The sequence below is a fragment of the Oryzias melastigma genome, linkage group LG20 (genome assembly GCF_002922805.2).
Source record: "Oryzias melastigma strain HK-1 linkage group LG20, ASM292280v2, whole genome shotgun sequence".
Taxonomy (NCBI): domain Eukaryota; kingdom Metazoa; phylum Chordata; class Actinopteri; order Beloniformes; family Adrianichthyidae; genus Oryzias; species Oryzias melastigma.
In genome coordinates, this window is record NC_050531.1 from 22,576,312 (window position 1) to 22,599,989 (window position 23,678).

The following is a 23,678-nucleotide window of genomic DNA, read 5'->3' on the forward strand; positions in this document are numbered from 1 at the left end:
CCGAATTAGCCAAAAAAAAGAGCTAGCTTGCTGCTTACTAGCTAAACTCCAAAATAACCTAAAGATTCTGATGCCAAACACTGGGTGCTGTTACGCTGTGGCGACCCCGAAAGGGATAAGCCGAAAGTGAACTACTACATTCTCAGTAAACTAAATAACCGGTAGTCAAAAACGTTAGGATGTTGCTAAAATAGAAGCTAAACTCTAAGTTAGCCTAAAAAACCCAGCAGATAACAAAATATCCAAAAAGGATGTTGGTAAAATTTTAGCTGAATTAGCATAAGAAACAAATAACAAAGTAGCCAAAAAAGCTAGCTTGTTGATTAAATACTAAATGAACTTCAAAATAGTCTAAAATTCCTCAGTAAACTAAATTAGCCAAAAACGTTAACTTGTTGCTAAATGGAAGCTACGATCTAAAACCCCAATAGATAACAAATAAGCTAAAAATGTTAGCATATTGTTAAATTAAAGCTAAGCAACAAACTATCCAAAGATGTTTGCACTTTGCTAAAATATAGGGTAAACTCATTATTTTTAAATGACCATAAACAATGAAAACACAGCTCATGAATATATTTAAAGGTTTGTTGCTACTTAAAACTTTTAAATCCGACTTTCTTATTCATTTTCTATGGGGCATATTTTGCTCAATGTTTGAAAAACCATAAAGTTTATGAATATCAAAAATACAACCAGTAATGTCCAGAACAAGCTGAGCGTTTTGATACCAAGATTGCTGAAATCTCTGAGAGTGTGATTGAGTTTTTATGTGCTAAAAACGTAGAGAAAGGAGCAGGAGAATCACTATAGTGTGATAGTGTGACAGTGATCAAACAATTCAGTTACATTTTAATCACATTTTTGAACACTTTATTTAACACAGGAGCTCTAGTGTTTATGTTCTTTGATTTACTGTAACTTTTTAACCTTTAACAGGATAATTCCAGCAGAGAAAAGCAGTTCAAAGACTCATCTTTAAACTGACTAAATGTCTGGACATCATCTCTTTCCAAACATTTAACACAAAGTCATTTTCATTTCTGTGGGGTCCAAACGTGAAACTAGACCTTATTTCTGTTTAGTAGAAAACAGCTTGTAATTTTCCATCCCATTGCTCGGCTGCACATGAACTGTATGTCCACACCATGAATCATGAAACGGTGTGATTTCCTGTAAATGCAGGGGAGTCAAAGTGAAAGCAGACCTTCTGAGGCTCAGTCCTTTTACAGCTGCCATGCGGAGCAGAGGGCTGGAGGCTGCAGCCTGACACGAGGTGAGTGAAGGCTTCTTTCTGCTCCTAGAAGAACCAGATCTTTAGGCTTTAACCCAGATCTCTGTCTGAGTGGAGACCTGCTGACTCAGTGCTAAATATCTCTTCATCTGCATCTGCTCGTCTTCAAAGATGCTCCTTGCAGAGTAAATTTGTAAGTGATGCTCAGCTTAACACCTTCAACAAAACTATCAGAAAAACAGGTGTCTCAATCAAGAACTTTCAGTTTCTTGACTGTATTTTTCTAAAGCCAAAAAACACATTCTTTTGTTTTACTCTGTTAAGCCTGTTACATCAAAGAATTTACAGATTTTTAAAAAAAAAATTATATTTAAATGTCAATCATGATAAAACTTGATACGTTTTTGTTCACAACGATGTTTAAGATGCAAAAATATTGTTCTGGGAAAAAAAGCACATTATTAAGCCATTGTCTCAACTATGATGTATGCATTTTAACATGCTGTAACTGTATTATGAATAATGAATTATCCACAAATATAACATGTTTTCAATGCAGCAAGTAGTCATTTAAGAAAAAGAATAACAATGGATGAGTTAATCTCAACCTAAATCAGAGGTGTCAAAGTCAATCACACAAGGGGCTTAAATCCAAAACACACCTTAGGTCGCGGGTCGAACAGGATAAACATTTATTCAACACTCTGAAACTACATTTTTAAAACTTTAAAACCTTAACTTTTTAACATAATTATGAACTAGATATATAGCATTACCTGTGATAATGCCAGTGTGAATGCTGTAAGCTGAATTTGGCTGCTGAAGATGCTGAAATTGATAGCTGAAAACACTGAAGCTGATAGCCAGCTAAAATAGTAGCTAAATAACAAATTAGCCCAAAAAAATAGCTTAGCCAAAACAGCTAGCATGTAGCTGAAAAAATAGTTAAACTTCAAAATATTAAAAAAAACTGAAAAAAACTCAAATTAGCCAAAGCAGCTAGCATGTAGCTGAAATATTAGCCAAACTGAAAAATAGTAAAAAAATAAAAAAAATCTTAGTAAATGCTAAAATACTCCAAAAAGATGCAAAATTATTGATAATAAAAAGTTAGGAATATTATTAAAGAATAAATTGACTTAAACCTTAACTAACTTCAAAATTTTACTCTTAATAAAAAATATATTTTGTCAAAATTATGCAAGTTAGAAATGAGTGGAAGATAACATCAGGTCATTAATACCAATAAAATAAAATGATCTGAAGGGCCAGAAATACTTACTCGGCAGCCTCGGCTTTGACAGATGCGACTTAAAGTGTTGAAAATTAGCAAAACGTTTTCCTCCCAAAAGTGTTTTTGTGAAGTAAAGGATGCAGCCATTTGGAAATGAACAGGAAAAGTCCTTTGACTGCCCCTAGTGGAATGATAATGAACTGCAGGGCAGAAAACATGAACCAATTTACATGCAATGGAAAGTTTTGATAATGCTAATGAGATAGGGGTCTCAGAATTAGGTGTATCAAATATGGTTGTGGATTGATGCAGCCTTACTGCTATGTGTCTTATTTTTGACTGCTGAGTTGTTGTGTTTGCACACACCAGGACCATAAATCAGGCAGTTAACATGTGTGGATGCTCTTCGGAGCTTCTCTGTGCTCTGCTGAGACCTGAAGAAGTCTGTCTGCCTCTCTGACTCTTCAGAGGATGAGTGCCTCTCAGGAGGAGGCAGAGGTTCTGGACTGCAGTCCCTCAGGACCTCCTGACCTCAGTGATGAACATGGATCTTCAGACAGAAAGTAAAAGCTCACTTTCAGTTTGGTTTGATAAGATGGGTTATAAATCATCTTCCAATCACCTGGTGGCTTTTTGATGATTGATCTCACTATGGAACCAGTTAGAAACTTTCAGGTGTTTGACAGTGATGTTAAAATGTTGCTTTGCTGACACAGTAGGAGGAAGAGGAGGAGTGACTGTGAGAGGGAGGAGGAGGAGATGCTCTGCTGTGCTTCCTGTGAGGTTGTGCTCAAGCATCCCTTCTCCCCCTGCTGTGGACACCTGTTCTGCAGACAGTGCATCACCTCAAACAGGGAGCAGTCTGCTCTACCGGGCCACTGCCCCAAAAAATCCAGAGTTGAACTGAAGGCGGACAGAGGTGGAGGTGAGTCTGCAACAAACTGTGACTGTGGATGTCAAACTGGGAACAAAATCCTAGATGAATTGTTTGGAAAGTCTCAGACTCAGGTACTTGAGCTTGTTTGAGCCGCGACTTCGCCTTCTGTTGCTGAATTTGACACATTTTAGGAAAAACTGTGGCCCATCTGTCAGGGTCTTTTGGTAAGCAGCTGGGTGGATGAACAGTTGAACCCACTGGAGCTCCGCTCTGCTTTGCCTCTTTGCTGTGGTGGGCGGAGCAAGCCCAACGTCCCTTTTTCCACAGGTTAGATGACCAGTCCCGCCATTTCCTTTGACCCACGACTGAATGAGCAACGGAAGAGACTTGAGACTTTGAAGTTGAGGAGCAAAAAACTGCAGCCCTTCATCTCAACCATTGACTGTATATGAGAACTGGACTAAGTGACCCCTCCTCCAAGAAGGCAAAATCCCATAGACTTCTATAGAGAAATAAACAGGTATTACTCAGTTGTAAACGGAATAATCTGACGCCTCAGTAAAAGTGGGCGGTCTTACATTTGAAAAGTTTGAGGCTAAGTCCGATTTCCATCCTAATCCCTAACCTAACTACTCAAAAACTATGTAGTGCCCTGGATTTGAAAGGCAATTCGGACGCCATGCTCACTACGTTTCTTTTGTTTTTCCAAACGCCGGTTATGACGTCACCGATTTCACTAAGTCAAAATCGAATCAATACGAACATTTCACGTTTATTTATGACTCCACTGTGTTCTGATCGTGAAAATCTAGATGGTTTATTCAAAAATGTTTTGTTTTTGTTAGAAATTGTTCGACCACAATGCATTGTGGTCTATATTCGCTAATCTAGTCATAATCAATGCATGCTAGTTTTTCGCAAAGATTTCTGAGAAACTTCTAGTGCAATCGATTTTGGAATTAGTAGATTTTGACAGCACTAGAAAATGATGAACACACTATACAGTGAGTGGGTGGGGGGGAATTCGGGCATAGCTTCAGTCTCTTCCAGTGGAAGGGGTGTGGCCTTCCAACAAGCTCACTCCTGATTGGTGAGAGTGGTTGCCATAGAAACGATGACTCAAACCAACTCAACCAACGTCGGCTTCCATACTGCGAAAAGTTGAATTTGCCTTCATTTGGTTGGAGCCAGAAATGAACCATTTTCCATGTGTGACATCACACTCACTTAGTCCAGTCCTCATACAGTGAATCATTTTCAAGTGTTCTGATCCTGTTTTTCTTCTGATAACATCAGCCATCCGGTCTTGATTGCTGGCGTTGGTCCCCTAACGCTCATTTCTTCCAACATTCAGCAGAGGAGGGTCACCAGAGCGTTCCAGACGAACGCCACACGGGCCGGCCGGCTGACGGAGCTGAACCTCTGATCCACGGTGAGCCTGGAAGGGACAGGACTTCAGTGCACAGGTCTGTAGGAACATCAGAAACCCTCATCACCACATTTTAACTTTCAGCAGTTCTAGACATTTCCTGATTCATTAAGTCAGGAAGCTCAGAATCCCCCAACGCCCTGCCGCCCCCACCCACTAATTATTCACAGTTAGTAACGGTTTTGCCGGTGGTTAAAACTCTGCTCCCTGGTCTCTACATCGAACCAAGAACAGTTTTTCAACAGAAAGGTAAGCTCTGTGTTAATAAAAAAGGCAAAAAAATGTATTGAAATTGTACTAAAAACACCTAACTTTACCTTTTGCCCTCAGGGACCTGGTTTTATGCTTTTTCACTCGAACCCTTTGCTATCAGTATCATTTCTTTTATCAGTCCTAATCTCTTATTGCTGATCATAATTTCAAATTTCATTTCATTTGAATGACCTTTAGCTTGAACACTGATGTAACTTTGTTTGTTGGAACTTCATTTCACAATAAAGGCTACATTCCTGCCTAAACAATTCACTGTTAAAAAGAAGCTAAGAAAAAATGTTTATTATAGTCTTAAAAACTATGCCTGTTCCACTTTTATTTTTCAGTTTTCAACTTGTAGGTTTTTAATAATTCTATATATTTACTGTGAGAATTGATTGAAAACTATATCTGGAAACAATAAAATGAGGAGTTAGAGGAAATAAAGACCATCATGAAGGAACCCAAAGGATTTCTCACATTATATTACTAATTGCATCAAGTTTTTAAAACATTTTGAGTTTTTTATGTGTATTTTCAAATGTTGATACATAACATGTAAAGCTTGAGTTGAGGAAAAAAAAGAAAATTTGAGTCTTTGGGGTTTCCTCTCAGACGGTGATGATGACGCTCTGTTTCAGGATGGAGGAGGAGGACAGCATCGCTGTGGTTGGAATGGGATGCAACTTTCCTGGAGGTCAGCAGAATTTTAAAAAACATCACTTTTCACCACAAACGGGCAGACAGCTGGTTCCACATGCAGCAGGTTTAATAGTTGGGGCAGGAACTAAGCACAGCTAAAAGTCCACAAAGCTAAATCAGAGTCAGACAGGCAGAGGTCAATCACCAGTATGGGATCATCCAAGAAGAGAGTAGAGTCGTCAGAGTCCAGGCGAGGGTCAGGGCAGGCAGCAGGCAAACAGAGATAAAGCAGGGTCAGAGGCAGAAGACCAGGTCCAGATAGAAACGCTCAGTAATGCAGGCAGGGGGACACAAACCATACTTTGCACTACGTGAGGCTCTGTGCTGCTTAAGAAGCAAGTGGGTGACTCTGGAGATGCTTCCTGACACTTTGATATTTTACCAGCTCATAAACGACTCAACAAGAACAGTTTTTTACCCTCTGCAGTGTTTTAACCAGTAAGCTTTCTATGAACCATTTATGCTGAAATTGAACAAGGACAATTTTAGGCCAAACAGCTGTTGAAGAATGAGGAAAAGGAGGCAACATTCCAGTGACGTGCAGTGAGGTTCACAGCTGGTGAAGCACAGATGTCATCAGTCAGATTTACAGACATATGAACCCTACAGAGCAGCTTATTCTCCATTTGACTGACAACAGTTAAAGTGTGTTGTTTAAAATTTCCTTTCTGTATTATTCATCTGTTTACAAACTATAGCAAAGCAGTTTTTTTTCATTTGTATGTTATCTGCGAACATCACGTAGAAAGAATTTATTGTATTCTTTTGGTAATTTGTTGTATTTTTTGCATAAAGATCTTCTTCAATTGGGACTTTAAAAATGGAACATGTCTTTAAACTTTGTTTCTGCCTGCAGGAGAAGGGCTGGAGAACTTCTGGAAGGTTCTGGAGGGCGGCAGAAACTGCTCGGCCACAGTTCCCAAAAGCAGATTTGACTTGGCGAGCTGGCATGACCCTGATGCCACCAAAGTGGGCAAATCCTGCACAGAGAAGGCAGCCCTGGTTGACGGGTGCGTTTATGAGTGCCTATTTTCTGTGAATGCTTGAAAGATTTGGCTCCTTTTTGGTGCAGTGAGAAGTAATTAGCTCTGAAATATACTATATTTGTGATTTTTAGGTTTAATGATTTCGACAACAAACTCTTTGACATCAGTGATATTGAGGCGAAACAAATGGACCCTCAACAAAAACAACTCCTTCAGTGCGTCTACAGGGCATTGGAAGATGCTGGTCTTCCAATGGAGAAAGCCAGCGGGACCCGAACAGGAGTATTCATTGGTTAGACACCTTCCATTTTGTGTATCTTCTAGTTTTCAGCTAAATAAATGTATTTTTGTGTAAAGTGCAACTTCACAAAAACGTTTGTTTTGAACTGCTACTCAAAAACAAACAAAAAAAAAAATAAAGATTTATTAATTATTACTAGTATAATCTAAATTTAAACCAACAGGACCACTGTGACCCAATTCAGCCTAGATAATCCTAATTTGGGCAGATTTCCTTTATCATATTGACCCAGGCCAATACTGGGCAAGCAAAAGGGCACAGTGGGGAGGAAACTTGCTCTAGACGAAAAGTCAAGAATTTCAAAGCTCAGTGAGGATGATCATCTGGGCCCTGTTTCAAGAAGCAAGTTTAACAAATTCAGAGTTTAAACCTAAACTCAGAGTTGACTGACTCAAAGTTGGCAAACTTAGAGTTTGCGGTTTCAGAACATTTGAAAAGAGTTGATTCCTATTCGAACATCCTTCACTTTAAAAAGGGGCGGAGACCGCAGGGAACTCTGAGTTACCTGAAGGAAACCTGCTCCAGACCAGGTTACGTTCACAGACTCAGTTGCCGTAGTGATGAACTCTGAGTTCAGCGTAGCCAGCTTCATGAAACGAGTTTGGTTAAATCCACTTTCACGGGTTTAAGTTACTTCCATTTCTGAAACTCAGAGTTTTCCTTGACCCAGAGTTCACAAACTCAGAGCTTCAACAAAACTTGCTTCTTGAAACGGACCCCTGCAGTGACCATCTGGGTTTTGAGAGGACAGGAGACTCAACCACAAAAAAGACAGGAACATCTGCAAACAGCCTTGAAACTGCAGCAAAGAGAAAGAGAAAACAATTGAAGAAACAAAATCATAGGAACATCAATCTATGTAGAATGAAACACGTGTCTAAACATGCTCACGTTGACTTTGTGTTTCTGTGTTGTTTACAGGCATCATGAACAGAGATTATGAAAGCAATGGGGGAAATATCCACCCAAGTCTGATAAACCACTTCACAGGGACAGGGCTGGCCATGAGCATCGCTGCAAACAGAGTATCCTACTGCTTTAATTTCACCGGCCCGTCTCTGACCTTAGACACTGCCTGCTCATCTTCGCTTGTGGCTCTTCATCTGGCTTGTCAGTCCATTAGACAAGGTATGTTGAGCCTTCCTGGATAACTTCTCTGGCACTGGTGAAACACTAGTTGAAAGCCACTTTTTTGTATGAAATAGAGGGAGCCTAATAATGTCGTATCCCGTCAGGTGACTGTGAAATGGCTGTTTGTGGAGGAGTGAACTTCATCACGGAGCCAAGGGTGTTTGTGGTGCTCAGTAGAGCCAAAATGATCTCCCCTGAAGGGACCAGCAAGCCTTTTTCCAGCCGAGCGGATGGCTACGGCAGAGGGGAGGGCTGTGGGGTCGTTCTCCTGAAACCCCTGAAAAAGGTAAATATAAACAACTCAGGGTTTTGTTTCTGCATATTTTGAGGTGTTTATTTCTTCAGAAACTGCTAAAATTATTGAAACTTGGAAAGCATAACTAGCAAAAGCCAAAAATCTGTACTTTAAGCTCCATCACTTCTAAGTTAAATGTCTGTGACACTACATTAGTTTTGTCTGTAACCCTCCCTTCTAATTTAAATGTTACATTTTTTTCTTCACACTGAATCTGTCAGAAAGACCAGTTGAGCAGTACTTCTTAGAACAGAGGATAGGAGTACAGAGTCAACCCTTCTCCTAATGTCATTTAAGGAATGTAAGCTCTAGAGTACTTTGGGATTCTTCTAGAGCTCTTGATGCTGATGTGTCTTGGCGTACAAATGTATTCATCATTATGTGAAGGTTGACAGCTTTCCTCTGGATTGACAAATGTGGATGGTGGCCTCATGTCCACAGTTGAGGACATTGTGTTTTCTACAGTAATGGAAAATCAGCCATTTTTGTCTTAATCAGTAAAGGAGCAAAGCAAATTACAGAGTGATTAAACCTTTTTTGCTCCTAGTGTGCATAAGTGAAGATAGTGTATGGGTTGAGAGAGGTCTTAGGATCTTCCTTTAAACCAGGGGTCCCCAAAATTTTTCTTGTGAGGCCACAAAACTGTTTTCTTCTCTGATGTAGGGCCAGGGTCCATTTGTAGGCTAACATAAAAAATGTAACAATCACAGCCTAAACGTAAATATTTAAGGTTTTCCAGAAAGCCACACATAGCCAAACTTTAAATAATTAATTGATGCAATCTTCGTAGAACAAAAATAATACTAAAAAATTTTAAAAACTAGATATATAGAATTACCAGTGATAATGCTAGTGTGAATGCTGTAAGCTGAATGTGGCTGCTGAGGATGCTAGTGCTGATTGCTAAAGATGCTGAAATTGGTTACTAAAAATGCTGAAGCTAATAGCTGAAAATGCGGAAGCTAGCTGAATTGGTTAAATCTGATAGCTAGATCAAATATAAGCAAAATGCCAAATTGGCCCAAAAACTTAAAAAAGCCTAAATAGCTAAAACAGCTAGCATGTAGCTGAAATATTAGCTAAACTCCAAAGTAGCCTAAAAAACTGAGAAAAAGACTAAATTAGCCAAAACAGCCAGCGAGTAACTGAAATATTTGCTAAATGCCAAATTAGCCTAAAAATTGTCAAAAGTTAGTGATTATGAAACCAATAAATAGTCTATCTTCTCCAGTCATATTTAAGACTGCAGAAGGCTGGAATAAAAAGTAACTTTCTATCTGGGTCTCAATAAGCATTTCTGATAGTGTGTGGGGGGCTGGGTCAAATGGGGAGGTGGGCCTGATATGGCCTGCAGGCTGTAGTTTAGGGAGCCCTGCTTTAAAAGGTTGTCCTCACAAATCCAACCTGGACATGTATTATCACATGAACGGATGGAATGGGCCAACTCTATTTCCATGTCATTCAGCATCATCTTCTTACTGTGGTATTGTCAACCAACAGGCTCTAGAGGACCATGACAACATATGGGGCATCATCAGCAAAACTGCAGTCAACCAAGATGGACGTACAGTCTCCCCAATCACCAGACCCTCCATGACACAGCAAGAAGAACTGCTGCGTAAAATCTACTCACACTCTGACATTGCTAATGTCCAGTATGTGGAGGCTCATGGAACTGGGACACCAGTTGGAGACCCAACAGAGGCGCAAAGCATATCTAATGTGATTGCTAAAGCCAGACCTTGTGGTTCGGAAGCTCTGTGGATTGGGTCTGTGAAAGGGAACATTGGACACACAGAGTCTGCAGCTGGAATAGCTGGGGCCATGAAGGTCATGCTAATGATGAAGCACGAAACCATTGTTCCTTCTGTTTTTCACTCTGATGAGAATTGCAGTGTTGATACCAAATCCTTGAAGATTAAAATTCCCAACAAAACAGAGCCATGGGAATCTTCCAGGGCAAGAGTTGCAGGTGTGAACAACTTTGGCTTTGGTGGAACAAATGCACATGCAATTATCAAGCAACACATCCCGTGCAATTTTAAGAAAAAGTGTGACGAAAGACTTACAAAATACTTTGTCTTGTCAGCCAGTTCTCCAAAGTCTCTTACAATGATGACTGAGGACACTATTAGACATCTTGATGCCCACGCAGAAGTTGATCTAGATTCTCTGTTGTACACATCAGCTTGCAGACGAAGCCACCAAAAACACAAATACAGAAAGGCCATTGTGACATCATCCATTGCTGACCTGAAGGAAAAGTTGTGTGCCAGTGTAGACCAAAATGTCAGACCAGCCCTATCAGATCCAAGACTGGTGTTTGTGTACTGTGGAAATGGTGTCAACTACCATGGCATGTGCAAGCAGCTTTTGAAAAGTGAGCCAATATTCAGAGAGTGCATCAAAGAGATATCTCAACTTTTCCAGATCCACAGCTCTCTGAACATTCTGAACACACTTGAGAGTGATTTTGAAAGAAATGACTTTCAAAACCCAGATGTTGTTCAACCACTACTTTTTGCTATCCAGGTTGGCATCACCACCTTGCTCAGGTGTTGGGGGGTCAAGCCTAACGCTGTGCTTGGACACTCTGTGGGTGAAGTTGCAGCTGCTCACTGCTCTGGACTCTTGTCTCTAGAGGAAGCCGTAAAGGTCATTTACATTCGCAGCTCAATGCAGAGCAAAGTCACTGGGGGGAAGATGCTTGTGATCAGCAACATGGCGGTCTCAGAGGTAAGCTCCTTACTCACCAAGTACGCTGGGAGAGTAAGTCTCGCTGCTTTCAACAGCCCACAGTCCTGCACCCTTTCAGGTGATGCAGATGCAATTGAAAGCATCCATGGGGAGCTACGCGCCTCAGATAGCAGAAACACTCTATTCCTTCGTGTTCTAGATGTCCCTTCTGCTTACCACAGCCACATGATGGATTCAATCCTGCCTGATATCAGGGAAACAATTGGTCCCCTCCAAGCTAGTGTCCCTGAGACAGAGCTGTACTCAACAGTTACAGGGAAAGAAGTACAGCAGGGAGACTTCTGCACTGGTGAATACTGGGCTAGAAACATTCGTGACCCTGTTGTTTTTGAGGAGGCATTAAAGGTGGCACAGAAAGAAAACAGAAACACAGTCTTTCTAGAGGTAGGACCAAGAAAGGCACTTCAGAGAAACATCATGGAAACTCTGGGGGACAACACAGCTGTTGTAGCTTCAGTGGAACCACAAAGAGAACAGGAATCAACCATTTCTGTGTTGTCTAAACTGTTTGAACTAGGTGTTGCAGTAGATTGGAACAGTTTTTACAGAGGCCATGAGACAATACCGCTGCCATTCCCAAAGTATCACTTTGACTGTTCAGACAGAGATGTTATCATTGCAGCAGCAAAGAATAACAAAGGCAGCTCTCACCCCGTGCTTTGTCAGACAGGAAGTGAAGATAACCTTTTCATCTGTGACCTCACATCTGATACTACTTTCTACTTGAAAGAGCACAAGCACGCGGATGTTCCCATAGTTCCTGGTGCATTCTATGTCGACTTGGGTTTGGCTGCATTTTTGGCAATCTCTAGACCAAAGGTACCCCTCAGCTCACTGCAGATCAGTGTCAGCTTTCACAAGCCATGTGTATTAACACAAAATTATCCAGAAATAAAGGTCCAACTGACTCAAAAGGAGAATGAAACCAGCTTCACTGTTTTCTCCTCGTCCGCAGAGTATGCTTCAGGCTCAGTGGTTTCAAAACTAGAAGACCTGATTGAAGAGCCGTGGATTTCACTCAGCTCTATCCGCAAACGATGCACATCTGTGCTGAACTTTCAACAGTTTTATTCCTATCTGTCTGAGCAAGGCTTCCAGTATGGAGAGGTCTTTCAGAATAAGGGAGATGTTTACTATGGGAAGGATCTGATGGAAGCTTTTGCAGCTGTATCAATTCCTGAGGAGCTACTGCCTCATTTGCATGAGTGCTGCATTCATCCTGTTGTGTTGGATTATCTGATTCAGCTTCTCCCTCTTACGGTGAAGCACATCACAACTGACAGAGTTGGATTTCCTGCCAAAGTAGGAAGTCTGACAGTGTTTCAACCCTTACAAAAGGACATGATCATCTATCTGCGGGCAACTCATGTGGGAATGGACCACTTTGAGGTTTGTGGATGCTTTGCTGACATGGAAGGAAGAGTGCTGGTAGAGGCTAAAGATGTGATGTTCAAGGACCTCAGTAACGTGAACATTGAAGAGTACTTTTACCACAATTCTTTCAGTGTCGTCCTAGAAAGTTCTACTACTTCTCCTCCTCCAAAGGCTTTGGTCTTTTCAGATGTATTAGGGATCTCAGATGATCTGAAACAACATTTGGACCAAGGATCTAGATATGTTTCCTTCACACATGCCAACCACATCGTAAATCATGGATTTTCTTCACTTTTGACAAATCTCAATATCACAGATATTGAGAAAAACTTTGATGAGGCATTGTTCCTATGGTACACAGAAGACCTCCCATCATTGAAATTTGATGTCCTTTCGCAAATTCTGGCGAATTGCTGTGATGTTTTTCGCCAAATAATTGTTGAGCTGAGGAAGATTAAATTCTCCAAAGCAATCAGAGTGGTGACTTACAGTTCATCTGACATCACTGTAGATCGCATAAGTCCAGGTTTTGTTTTTGCTGGTTTGACCAGATCCTTTGCTGCAGAGATGTCAGATCTTTCCTTTCAACTCGTCGACATGGAAAAGATTTCCCCAGAGAACATTACTGCTCTCTCTGAGGTCCTAAGACAATATCCTTGCAACGACTTCCCAGAGTTGGTGGTAAAAGATGGGAAAATCTTCAAACCTACCATTATCCACTCTCCTCTAGATGTCACTGACAGAGCAGAGGGAAGTTGCATCTCTGCAAATTCAAAGCCTTTCATTCTCGAGACGAATGATGGCAAAAGAATCAGTCAGCTAAGTGCTCTTCAGTTCGACAAGGATCCTGGACCAATCTGCAACACTTTTGTTGAAATCAAGCTCAGTAAAGTATGTGTTCATTCATCTGATTACTTTCCCGTCAGTGACTCACATTTGAAAAGTGGCCAGACTCTCTACTGGAACAAGCACTCATCTCAAAAACACAAGCTGCTGGCCCTTGACTATAGTGGCATCATCAAGGCAGTTGGCAAAGATGTAACAACACTTAAAGTGGGGGATCACATTGCCTCTTGCTATCCCATTGTGGCAGCTGATAAGGTCAGAGTTCCTGAGTCTGTTTGCTACAGCACTGAGACTCTCCCATTTCTGCGTGAGACACCATGTGTTTCATTCCTTGTGCTTTCATGGCACATCCTCCGTCCAGTCTTGAGCATATCGAAACAGAATCTGGGGATCTTGTGCTCAGAACCACATGCTGCTCTTGTGGATGTCTTGACACATACCTCTACCAAACTGGGCTGCAATGTAATTGTCAGCACACATTGTGAAGACTTTTTTGACATTCAGTTAGATGCACTTGTCATTGTGCCACCTTTTGATGAAACCATGACTGCTAAAATAGCTGATCTCTCCGGACTTCAAGTTGTTGTTCTTCTCTGTGAATCTCAAGTTAAGGGTGTTTTGGTTCAGGATGTTTTCCAAAGTGTAAAAGACGGTGTTTATGTGCAGACAGTTCAGATGCAAGAAGTTTTGCAAAAAGGAAACCTGAGTGCACACGGGCCGCACGTTCTTCAGTGGCTCAAGTCCCTCAGCTTAGAGAAGAAGTGTGCTCCTGAAATGAACCCTTTTCAAAATGTCAAGTCTGAAGCCGCAAGTACCTGTTCAGAGGGATCTGCCTCCTACTTCAGCTCAAAGAAACTGGCTGTGGTGTCTCTGCAGGACAATGTAGACGGAAACACCTCTGACATCCCAGTGCTGCCAACAAAGAAGCAGTTTTTCACAAAGGGAGCAGTTTACATTGTGACCGGTGGTCTCTCTGGTCTAGGCTTTGAAACAGTCAGATTTATTTCCCAGAGAGGGGGGGGCAATGTTGTCAGCCTGTCCAGGAGCAAGCCTTCAGCAGAGGTCCAGCAGGAAATGTGTGCTCTGGAGAAGGAGCATGAAAACTGCATCATTAGCATGCAGTGTGATGTTTCAGTCTTTGAAGATGTGCATAAGGTGATCATCGCCATTGGACAGAAGTTCCCTGGCTGTCCTATCAGAGGAGTGTTTCACAGTGCAGTTGTTCTGCATGATGGGATCATTGAGGCTCTGAACACATCTCTTTATGAGAAGGTTTTCAAACCTAAAGTGAATGGGGTGTTGAATTTACACCGTGCCACACAGCACTGTCCACTGGACTACTTTGTGTGTTACTCCTCCATTTCTGCTTTCTTGGGAAACCCATCACAATCAAACTATGCAGCTGCCAACTCTTTCCTTGACATGTTCTGCCATTACAGGCGTCAACTTGGGCTGCCGGGACAGTCCATCAGCTGGGGGGCACTGAAATTGGGACTGCTTGACAATAAGGAGCATTTGCAGCACATTTTGGAAGTTTATGGCATCATGGGGCTTGAACTAGCTGAAATTCGAAAAAGTTTAGAGCAGTGCCTCAAACTCAACCGAGCCCAGCAGGCTGTTTGCAGGTTTAACTTCAAAAACATCAGCTATAACGTCTTCTCTCACAATAGCTCCTTGACCAAGCGGCTGTACGCATTAGTCGAGGAAGCTATTCGGAAATCCAGACAGGGATTTTTCCAGACAAAGAAAGCCAACTCAATCCCACCAAGAGAGTACATCACAACTCTGCTCAGTGAGACTTTTGGCTTGGACAAGAGTGAGATGACAGATGAGTCTTTTCTTTCAGCCTTAGGCATGGACTCCATGCAGGCAATGACTGTACAAAACCTAATCCTGCAGGAGAGAAGAGTCAATCTCCCCTTGGTGAAACTTTTGGATCCTGCTGCCACACTCTCAACTCTGGTGGCTACTCTAACGGAGTCAGAAATGGTCAGAAATGTAGCTTCAAGCAGTCCTTAACAAATGTGAGACACTTAAAGAAAAGTTTATGTGTCTGCTTCAACCAGTTGATGGCCAGGGCGTGGAAGTCACCATTGTCGCTGCAGATTTCAGCAGTCCTTGAGAGAAAAAAAAATATTAAAAATCAAACAACAAAAAAACAAATTGGGAACCAAACTACTAAACTAAGGGTTGTGCAATGGTGTAGCTCTGTTGTTGCCTGGTTTATATCCTGGCAGGATATTCTGTTTGTATGACGCTTGCACATTTTCCATGTGAAGATGAGTTTTATTTAACACATTCTTCTTACAGATGATCACACATGTTGCTGTAGCTGTCCACTGATGATCTGATGAAGGGAAAACGAGAATACTCACTTCATGCTACTAAAGGATGGTAGAGCATCACTACAACTAACATGCTTCATAAACTAAAAATATCAATAAAAGTTACCCTGAATATAGAAAGTTGGTTTTGCAAAGTGGGATTTCTACCAACCAAATCCCTGCATTCCAATCCTGAACTTGGTTCAAACTAGAAAGTGCCAAAAGTGCCCAAAAAGACTTCTAGAGACAGGGCACAATTACTTTACTGACTCCTGTGTCCAACTTTACAACAAATGTAAATATATCTACAGCTGGTTTCAATGATCTTTTTGATAAATATTTTTAATGGTAACTCAGGGATGGTGGTGGGATGAAATCTGTCATATTGATTGTATCAGAACTTGAGTTTGTGTCAATTTAGGGTTTTGTTTTTCAATCCAACCAAATCGCCGTTTTTTATCTCGTTGTTGAGTTGGGTGGAGCAAATGCCCATTTTTTATGCACAGAAATCATTGGCTTCAGAGATTATGTGTTTAGTGCACAGTTTTTCAACCAGTGTGTCGCAGTACACTCTGTAAAGTGAAAGATCATCAGGTGTCCAAAGAAAAACTTTGACCAGTGCCAGGATATCAGCTCTGTGAGCATAAAAGAGCTTTTTCTTTGTGTTTGTTTGATTCTCATTGATGACGGTATATTGTTGTTCTTTTTTTTATATATTTGTGCTTGGTAGTGTGTCTTGTGATGTTTATCAAGGAAAAAAAACGCATCTTGGCTCAAAAAAGGTTTAAGACTGGTTTAGTACATATATGTCAGTACTACCAATCATTGACACTTAAACTTGTGCCAGACATGATGACCTTTGTTGTCAACATTTGAGAAGGCAATCTGAAGAATTTACAGCCAGTTTTAACACTTTTATCAAATTTAAGATAAAGAGTTTAAGGGAAACATGCACAAACTCAGAAAGTGAAAGCTGTGACTCTTTTGTGACCAAATTTAATTGGACTATAACTAACCTGGAGTTGAGGAGTGGATCAAAATGTTTCAAAATGAGTTCTCCAGTTGGCAACAAGACAATCAGACACTCAGAACACAGAGTAGAAAAGAAGCTCAACATTATGAGGTTCAATATAAATCTGTTCACTGCTTCTGTTAAACAATCTTCAAATAAACATTTTAAAATCATACCTTTGAATAACAGATTTTGGAAGAATTTATGATTCTACACACAAAAGAATGCTTTCTGAAGGCTTTTATTTTAAAGAAAAGGTGCATTTCAATGTTCCACCAAAGCAACATTAAGATAAACACAAACTAAATGCATACTTGACGCTCTGGCCTATGCTAAATTCTCTAAAATCAAGAAACAAAATTAAGTACAATTATGAATTAGGTTAATATCAGGCTTAACAAATATATTTTTCTTCCACTAAAAACTCTTATAGTTATGTTCTGATTAAGACTTGTGGAGGAAAGTTTTCTATTCTTTTTCATGACGATTCCAGAACGACACGATTAACTTTACTTTGAAATAAAAAATTAAAAAAAACGTTTACTTTTTTCAATCTTGGTTGTAATTTTTACTTTGAAACATGACTGAAATAAACATATATTCTTGTAAGCTTAAATTGAGTTTTGTCCTTAATTGCCCTTTTGTTCACTTGTTATTCCTCTTTCAGATGTCTGGTATCAGGAATTCACAGCCTTTCAGGAGGTTTTAAAAAATAACATTTATCTGAAGTCTCTTTATTAAAAATGATCAGTATATATATCTGGAAAATGATGATCACCTCATCAAGTATATGAGATTTCCTGCTTTGTTCCAGTTCCTAAGAATCTCATCCAGTTTTTCTCAGTCGCTTGGTGCATTTCTCACAACAGTTAGTGCAACTTCCACAATATTTAGTCATTTGGGCTCAACCTAGTGACAGTTTCATGTTCATTTCATCCAACAGCATATGCTTTTGAATATGAAGCAATTGTACAAACATCTACAAAATAATCACTTTTGACTCTGTTTTTATATCTGTTTTTAATTAGCTATACTGGCACAGGCTGAACAGTCATTGTTCATACAGCTTATAATCCTCATTTTATTGCTTCTAACAAGGCAGACGGTGCGGGAAAAAAATCCCATTGGAGAGAGATGTCCCAGGCTAATGATGACGGAATATTGCATCCATCGTGCCCGTCTTGGTTCATACAGCCTACGATTGTTCAAAGACGCTGTCATTTAGACAACACTGACACATCCACTGACATAAATACCAGCTTTTCAAGATCAAATATCCATTTTGATTAAGGGATTTGCTTTTGACGCTTGAACTTCCCATCTTGAGCTGCTTACTTACTTAGTGCAACTGACTTTCTATTTTCAGAAAGTAACTCGCTTTTACAGCTTATCTACAAGGTTTTGCAGTTTGCACTACCGTATTTTCCAGAGTATAGTTCAGGCAGGGGTACGACCTACGGCTGTTTCACACTGGATGTGGAAGCGGAGGGTAACGGAGGCTGCCTCCATTCGGCGCCCTTGTTAACCTATGTTGTGGTTCACACCAGAAGCGGAGCGCCGTGGTCCTCTGAGGAAGGCTCGCGCCGTACAGCAGATCGTTTCGGCGTCTTTTTTTTCTATTTTGTGCGTGAGCCGCAAGTGATCTGTCAATTCTGACAGGAAGTTACATCAAGATACACGAGAAAATCCAGTTTATTTTTTAAATATAACCAATTTTCACAATAAAACACAAATGCTAAATACATGTTTTTGCACCTAAATGGAGTGTAGAGATGAAAATAAACATATTTACAACACACACAAAAAAAAAAAAAAAAAAAAAACTTGTATTTTTTCAATTTTGGTTGTAATTTTTACTTTGGAAGATTTAAGTGACTGAAATAAACATATATTCTCTATATTCGTTTGTAAAAAATACAGGCAGCTCAATGAGGGTCACGTTCTTTAAACTCTCCACTGCAGTTTATACAGTTCCGCCTGTTAGACTGTGTAAAAGCTCCAGAGGACCTCCTGCATGGAAGCAGACTGCAGCTTGGAGACTACAAGTCTGTGTGTCTGACCTGAGGATCAGGAGAACCGCACAAAACTCTTTCCTTTCACCACAAACACTTCAAATGTTTAATAAAAGTCAGCGTTTACAGAATTACTCAGATTACTTTGGGATTGTTAGGTACAGTAAAGTGTGACATGGTGTAGAAACAAGCCCTGGTCCTGAATGTGAACAAGTGTATATTACCATTTATCACAATCTGGAGGATTTCGCTAACAAAACATTTGTAAATTTTCACTGACATTTCTTCCTTTACATTCAGTACACATTGAATTATTTTCTAAATGTAGAATTAAATATTATTTTTAAAAAATAGTTGTTTTTTTTCTTAACATTTATGTTTTTAAGTATGGATGGAGGTAACTGTGATTCTCCACAGCAGCCAGCAGATGTCACTGTTTTGGTTGTGTAAGGAGCTTCAACACACGTCATTTTCAGCCACCAGGTGTGTCATGATGTGTGAAGGTTCTGGGCTGAAACTAAAAGAAACCCCACAAACAAACAAACAAAAAAAAACCAGGAAAAAAACTGAACCTGTTTTGTCAGCTCACATTAGCACAAACTGAATGAAATGCTTTGCAACAGTTATGTTTGTAACATTTGTGTGTGGACAGGCCCCGCCCCTTTTTGACCAGCATCTACACCAGACAATAATGGTGATAAACTTACAGAATCGTGTTGCTTTATGATTTACTCCCCTCCCTCCTTAATCGACCTCCAAGATACGTTTTCTTTCATTTTTTATTCATTTCCACAGGAAAAACATAATACATTATAAAACACCAGACATCTTTTATTTTCTCCCCTCTCTCTCATCTCTGACATCCCCCTCTCTCTCAGGGATGTAACGATTCAGTTAAGCCCTTTTTCACGTGACGTCACAAATCATCGATCAAGTACAGAGTCGCTTCCGGTGTCTTTAGTTTAGAACGGTAAAGCTGACCGCTGTTTAAAGCAGTTTTACATTAATAATAAAAGGTAACCTAACTAATTGAACCAAACTTTCTTTATTATTTGTTTTATAAATGTCCTACCTGGTTGTATTCATTTCCTCTCTTAGATCGTTCACAAATCAAATATAAATGTCAGTAATCCTGTCTACATCAGAACTGCAGATCAGCTGATTCTCTAAACTAACATGGATGATATTAAACCAGTCGTGGATTATTTCTCTCTGACAACCCGGTTAAAGTTAAGCAAAGGTTACAAGAACTTCACTGAATGCTGCTTGTTTGATTATGAAGGTAATTATGATTTTATTCTTTTAATCTGTGGTAATGCTAATGCTAACGCTAGCATTAGCTTTGGGTATGAGAAGATCTTTTCTCACCAGTTAAAAGTTTCTCACATTTATGTTCTCACATAATACTGTGAACAGAGCTAAAGTCAGACGATTCCAGCATGTCTGACATTAAAGTCAAACTTATTACTGCTGTACTTATTACTGTCTCTACTGCGGTCAGTGAGCTGCTGTTAGCTCAGCCGTGGTTCTAACATCACTCCTTTTTGTTTTTGATCATAACTGTGTCTGATCTCCGGAGAAATGAAGGTAAAAAATGATCCAACTAATGGAAAACTCTTGCCAAAAAATATGAAAGTGACTCTTTCCAAGTAATGTTATGAAATACATTTGCCCAAGAATGATTTTTTTTTTCAACTTGGCCACTCTCATTTTGAAAGCTGAAACTACGTGTCTCGATAGCTGCACTGAACATTTTCACTGAACCAAACCATTCCTGTTTTTACAATTATTCCCTAAAGTATCCCGTAAAACAACAAGTAAATGTATCCTGTAACGAGATTAAAATGGGTACGGGTAATGCAGAGATGTGTGTCTTTGCTGAAGGTTTTAAATGTGGAAAACATGAATTTCTGTTGGCTTTTGGGCTGATCGCACGTAAAATATGTGCAAAAACATCAGGCAGAATAGAACTTATTAGAATAATATCTGCTCAAATGAAATGTTGATATTTTCAAAAGTATCCAATATTGGAGTATGTCTTCTTTTTGCCCCTTTCATCAAACTGTCTGTCTGCGCACACACTCACCTGCAATCAGCGAAAAATGACAGTTCACACGCAGCCGGCAGGGAGGGCTAGAAGAGTTAAAAAAGAGCAAAGCTCCCAGGAAGAAGGGAAAAGGAAACAGTCATGAAGCTGCATCGTCCCCCACGACTGTTGTTGCTGTGGATTGGTCAAGGTTGCAGTAAAGTTGTAGTGAAAAAATCCAGAAAACTACATTGTCTGATTTTGAAAGAATTTATTTGCAAATTATGGTGGAAAATAAGTATTTGTTCACCTCATTATCTGTATATAAAAGACACGTATCCACAACCTCAAACAGTCACACTCCCAACTCCACTATGACCAAGACCAAAGAGCTGTCTAAGGACACCAGAAACTAAATTGTTGACTTTTACCAGGCTGGGAACTCTAAATCTGTAATAGGTAAGCAGCTTGATGTGAATAAACCAATTATTAGGAAATGGAAGACATACAAGACCACTGATCATCTCCCTCCATCTGGGGCAAGATTTCACCCTGTGGGGTCAAAATCATCAAGAGAACGGTGAGCAAAAATCCCAGAACCCCACGGAGGACCTAGTGAACGACCTGCAGAGAGCTGGTCCCAGAGTAACAAAGACCACCATCAGTAACACTACAAAGCCTGCAGTTCCAGACGTGTCCTCCTGTTAAAGCCAGTACAAGTGCAGACCATCTAAAGTTTGCTAGTGAGCATCTGGATGATCCAGAAGAGGATTGGAGGAATGTCCTATGGTTAGGAGAAACCACAATAGAACCTTTTGGTAAGAGTTCTACTGTTTGGAGGAGAAAGAATGCTGAGTTTCATCTAAAGAACATCATACCTACTGTAAAGCATGGAGGTGGAAGCATCATGCTTCGGGGCTGTTCTCCAGCAAATAGACCAGGACGACTGATCCATGTAAAGGAAAGAATGAATGGAGCTATGTATGGTCAGATCTGTGTTGCCCAGTGACAGATCCAAAACATCACTGCTCTAGAGGAGATCTGCATGGAGGAATGGACCAAAACACCAGAAACAGTTTGAAAAAACCTTGTGATGTCATTGCCAACAAAGGGTATATAACAAAGTTTAGAGTTGAACTTTTACTATTGACCAAATACTTATTTTCCATCATAATTCACAAATAAATTATTTTAAAAAGAGTCTATATGATTCTCCGGATTCTTTTCCTCATTTTGTCTCTGATAGTTTTGGTAGAGCTATGATGGAAATTAAAGAGGGAGAACTTGCACAATCGGTGGCTGATTGAATACCTTTTTGCCCCGCTGTAACTTAACTTACACTAGAGATACAATATGAAATAAATAAGGATTATCAAGAACATGTTCAAAAAACGCTATCAGAGCAGGAATGGTTATTCTGACAAATACAATAACTGAGCAATAACTGTTTATGTCTCTGTAGAAGTCCAGCAGGTACTACCTGTTTAGACCATGAAGGGAGAGGGGTCACTCAGTCCAGTTCTCATATGCAGTCAATGGTCCCAATCATCAGCCCCTCTCCCCATATTAAACCCCCCCCAAAATAAATAAATAAGAATAAGATTAAACTAGACTCTTCATAGAACTGTTTAGTTTGTTATTCTCTGGATATTAGTTTCCGACTCTGCTTCTTTCTCTTCACCGTCATAAAGAGCCGGTTTTCGTGGGAAGTCTGAGGTGAGCAGAAGCTTGAGGAAACTGGCGTGCATACAGCTGATGTGTGTACTGCAGCTCTGGAGTGACCAGTCTCTGACATTTCCTCTTGGTTTGTGCATCGAGGTGGGGGTTTAAGTTGTATCCTTGGATTACAGCTGCTCCGTACTGAAACGGCTTCAGGTCAGAGTCCTCTATCTTTGACGGGTCAACAGCTCCGCCGCCTTTGAGGCAGGTGCTTGCTAACTCGGCCTGCAGCGACTTCAGCTGGGACACTTCTGCCTTCATCTTCTGCCTCCCGATGAGGCGGTCCACTTTGGTCCAGAAGGTGGAGTTGAAGTGCAGATAAATCCTCCAGTCTAAGGCGTTCCATCTCTTGATCTGCTCTTCAGTTTCGGGTGAAACTTTGTGGCGAGTCCGCACGCTACGACTGTTCAGCCTGAACGACACCACGTCCTCCAGTGACCAGCAGAGGGAGTGCTTGAGCAGCACCATGGACTCCTCGAAGTAATCCGAAATCAGAACCAGCTGGAAGTCCTGCTCTATGGCTGCAATGGCCTGACCAGCCTTCTGGTCCAGGTCTTTTGGATCTACGTTGTTTGGAAGGCCAAAGTCAAAGGCCAGGACATTGTGTGCGTACTGGTTGCTGGTCTCTGAAGAGCTGTAGGTCTTCCAGCAGGTATTCAGAAAGTTTTCCAGGCTGTGCGCTTTTCTGAAAGCTGGAATGCTTTTGTAGTAAACGAAGATGGACTCCATCATGGAGACAGGATGTCTCAGTATGGAAAAGTAAAACGTGTCCTTGGGCATCACCTTTGCCACCTGTGGGAGTCACAAACAAAACGTGTATTAATGTTACATGGAGTTCACAACCCCAACATGCTAAGAAAGTCAATCAGGCTACCTCTGGATCGGCAGTTTTAAGTGCAACCTCACCCGCTCTCCCTGTTCTCCCTGTTCTCCTTGTTCTCCTTGTTCTCCTTGTTCTCCCTGTTCTCCCTGTACTGACATCTATGAATGTTCAAATGCAGCCGTTTGGGTGAACTAATCAACAAGTTTAAGAACATAAACTTTGATGGGTAGAAAATAAATCCATTCAGATAAAAAAAACTGATTATTTGATCCTTTCAATAAAAGCTATAAAATGTCATTAAAAATAGAACAAAAATAAATGTTTAAGTTAAAGTAAAGCATTTA

At 40.4% G+C, this 23,678-nt stretch overlaps 2 protein-coding genes across 6 annotated transcripts in view; one reads left to right on the forward strand and one right to left on the reverse strand.

The window, feature by feature from the left end:
• The first annotated feature begins 723 nt into the window (after nucleotides 1–723).
• On the forward strand, nucleotides 724–17,370 carry LOC112151122 (6-deoxyerythronolide-B synthase EryA1, modules 1 and 2). 5 transcript variants are annotated; one of them, XM_036217347.1, is made up of 11 exons: nucleotides 724–1,276; nucleotides 2,937–3,031; nucleotides 3,185–3,393; nucleotides 4,700–4,811; nucleotides 5,009–5,023; nucleotides 5,668–5,723; nucleotides 6,585–6,738; nucleotides 6,846–7,006; nucleotides 7,937–8,143; nucleotides 8,251–8,432; nucleotides 9,942–17,370. In XM_036217347.1, the coding sequence occupies exons 2-11, from the start codon at nucleotides 2,940–2,942 to the stop codon at nucleotides 15,435–15,437; spliced, it is 6,684 nt and encodes a 2,227-aa protein (XP_036073240.1). In that variant the 5' UTR covers nucleotides 724–1,276; nucleotides 2,937–2,939; the 3' UTR covers nucleotides 15,438–17,370. The 5 variants fall into 5 exon arrangements, with proteins under 5 accessions (XP_036073240.1, XP_036073244.1, XP_036073241.1 ...); XM_036217351.1 differs by lacking the exon at nucleotides 724–1,276 and having other exon boundaries at nucleotides 2,224–3,031; nucleotides 9,942–11,177; nucleotides 15,729–17,370; XM_036217348.1 differs by lacking the exons at nucleotides 724–1,276; nucleotides 5,009–5,023 and having other exon boundaries at nucleotides 2,224–3,031.
• A 4,636-nt stretch (nucleotides 17,371–22,006) lies between these two features.
• Nucleotides 22,007–23,678, reverse strand: part of gal3st2 (galactose-3-O-sulfotransferase 2) — an 8,184-nt gene continuing 6,512 nt past the window's right edge. The window contains exon 4 of the mRNA XM_024279809.2: nucleotides 22,007–23,303. Within this exon, the coding sequence (XP_024135577.1) occupies nucleotides 22,476–23,303 (828 nt within the window). The 3' untranslated portion in view covers nucleotides 22,007–22,475. The remainder of the gene's footprint in view (nucleotides 23,304–23,678) is intronic.

Bases quoted from the DNA above. Each gene is read 5' to 3' on its own strand.
- LOC112151122 (XM_036217347.1), top strand. From the start codon at position 2,940: ATGAGTGCCTCTCAGGAGGAGGCAGAGGTTCTGGACTGCAGTCCCTCA. The intron at 7,007-7,936 runs GTTAGACACCTT...TGTTGTTTACAG, and splicing joins CCGAACAGGAGTATTCATTG to GCATCATGAACAGAGATTAT. The intron at 8,144-8,250 runs GTATGTTGAGCC...GTATCCCGTCAG, and splicing joins TTGTCAGTCCATTAGACAAG to GTGACTGTGAAATGGCTGTT.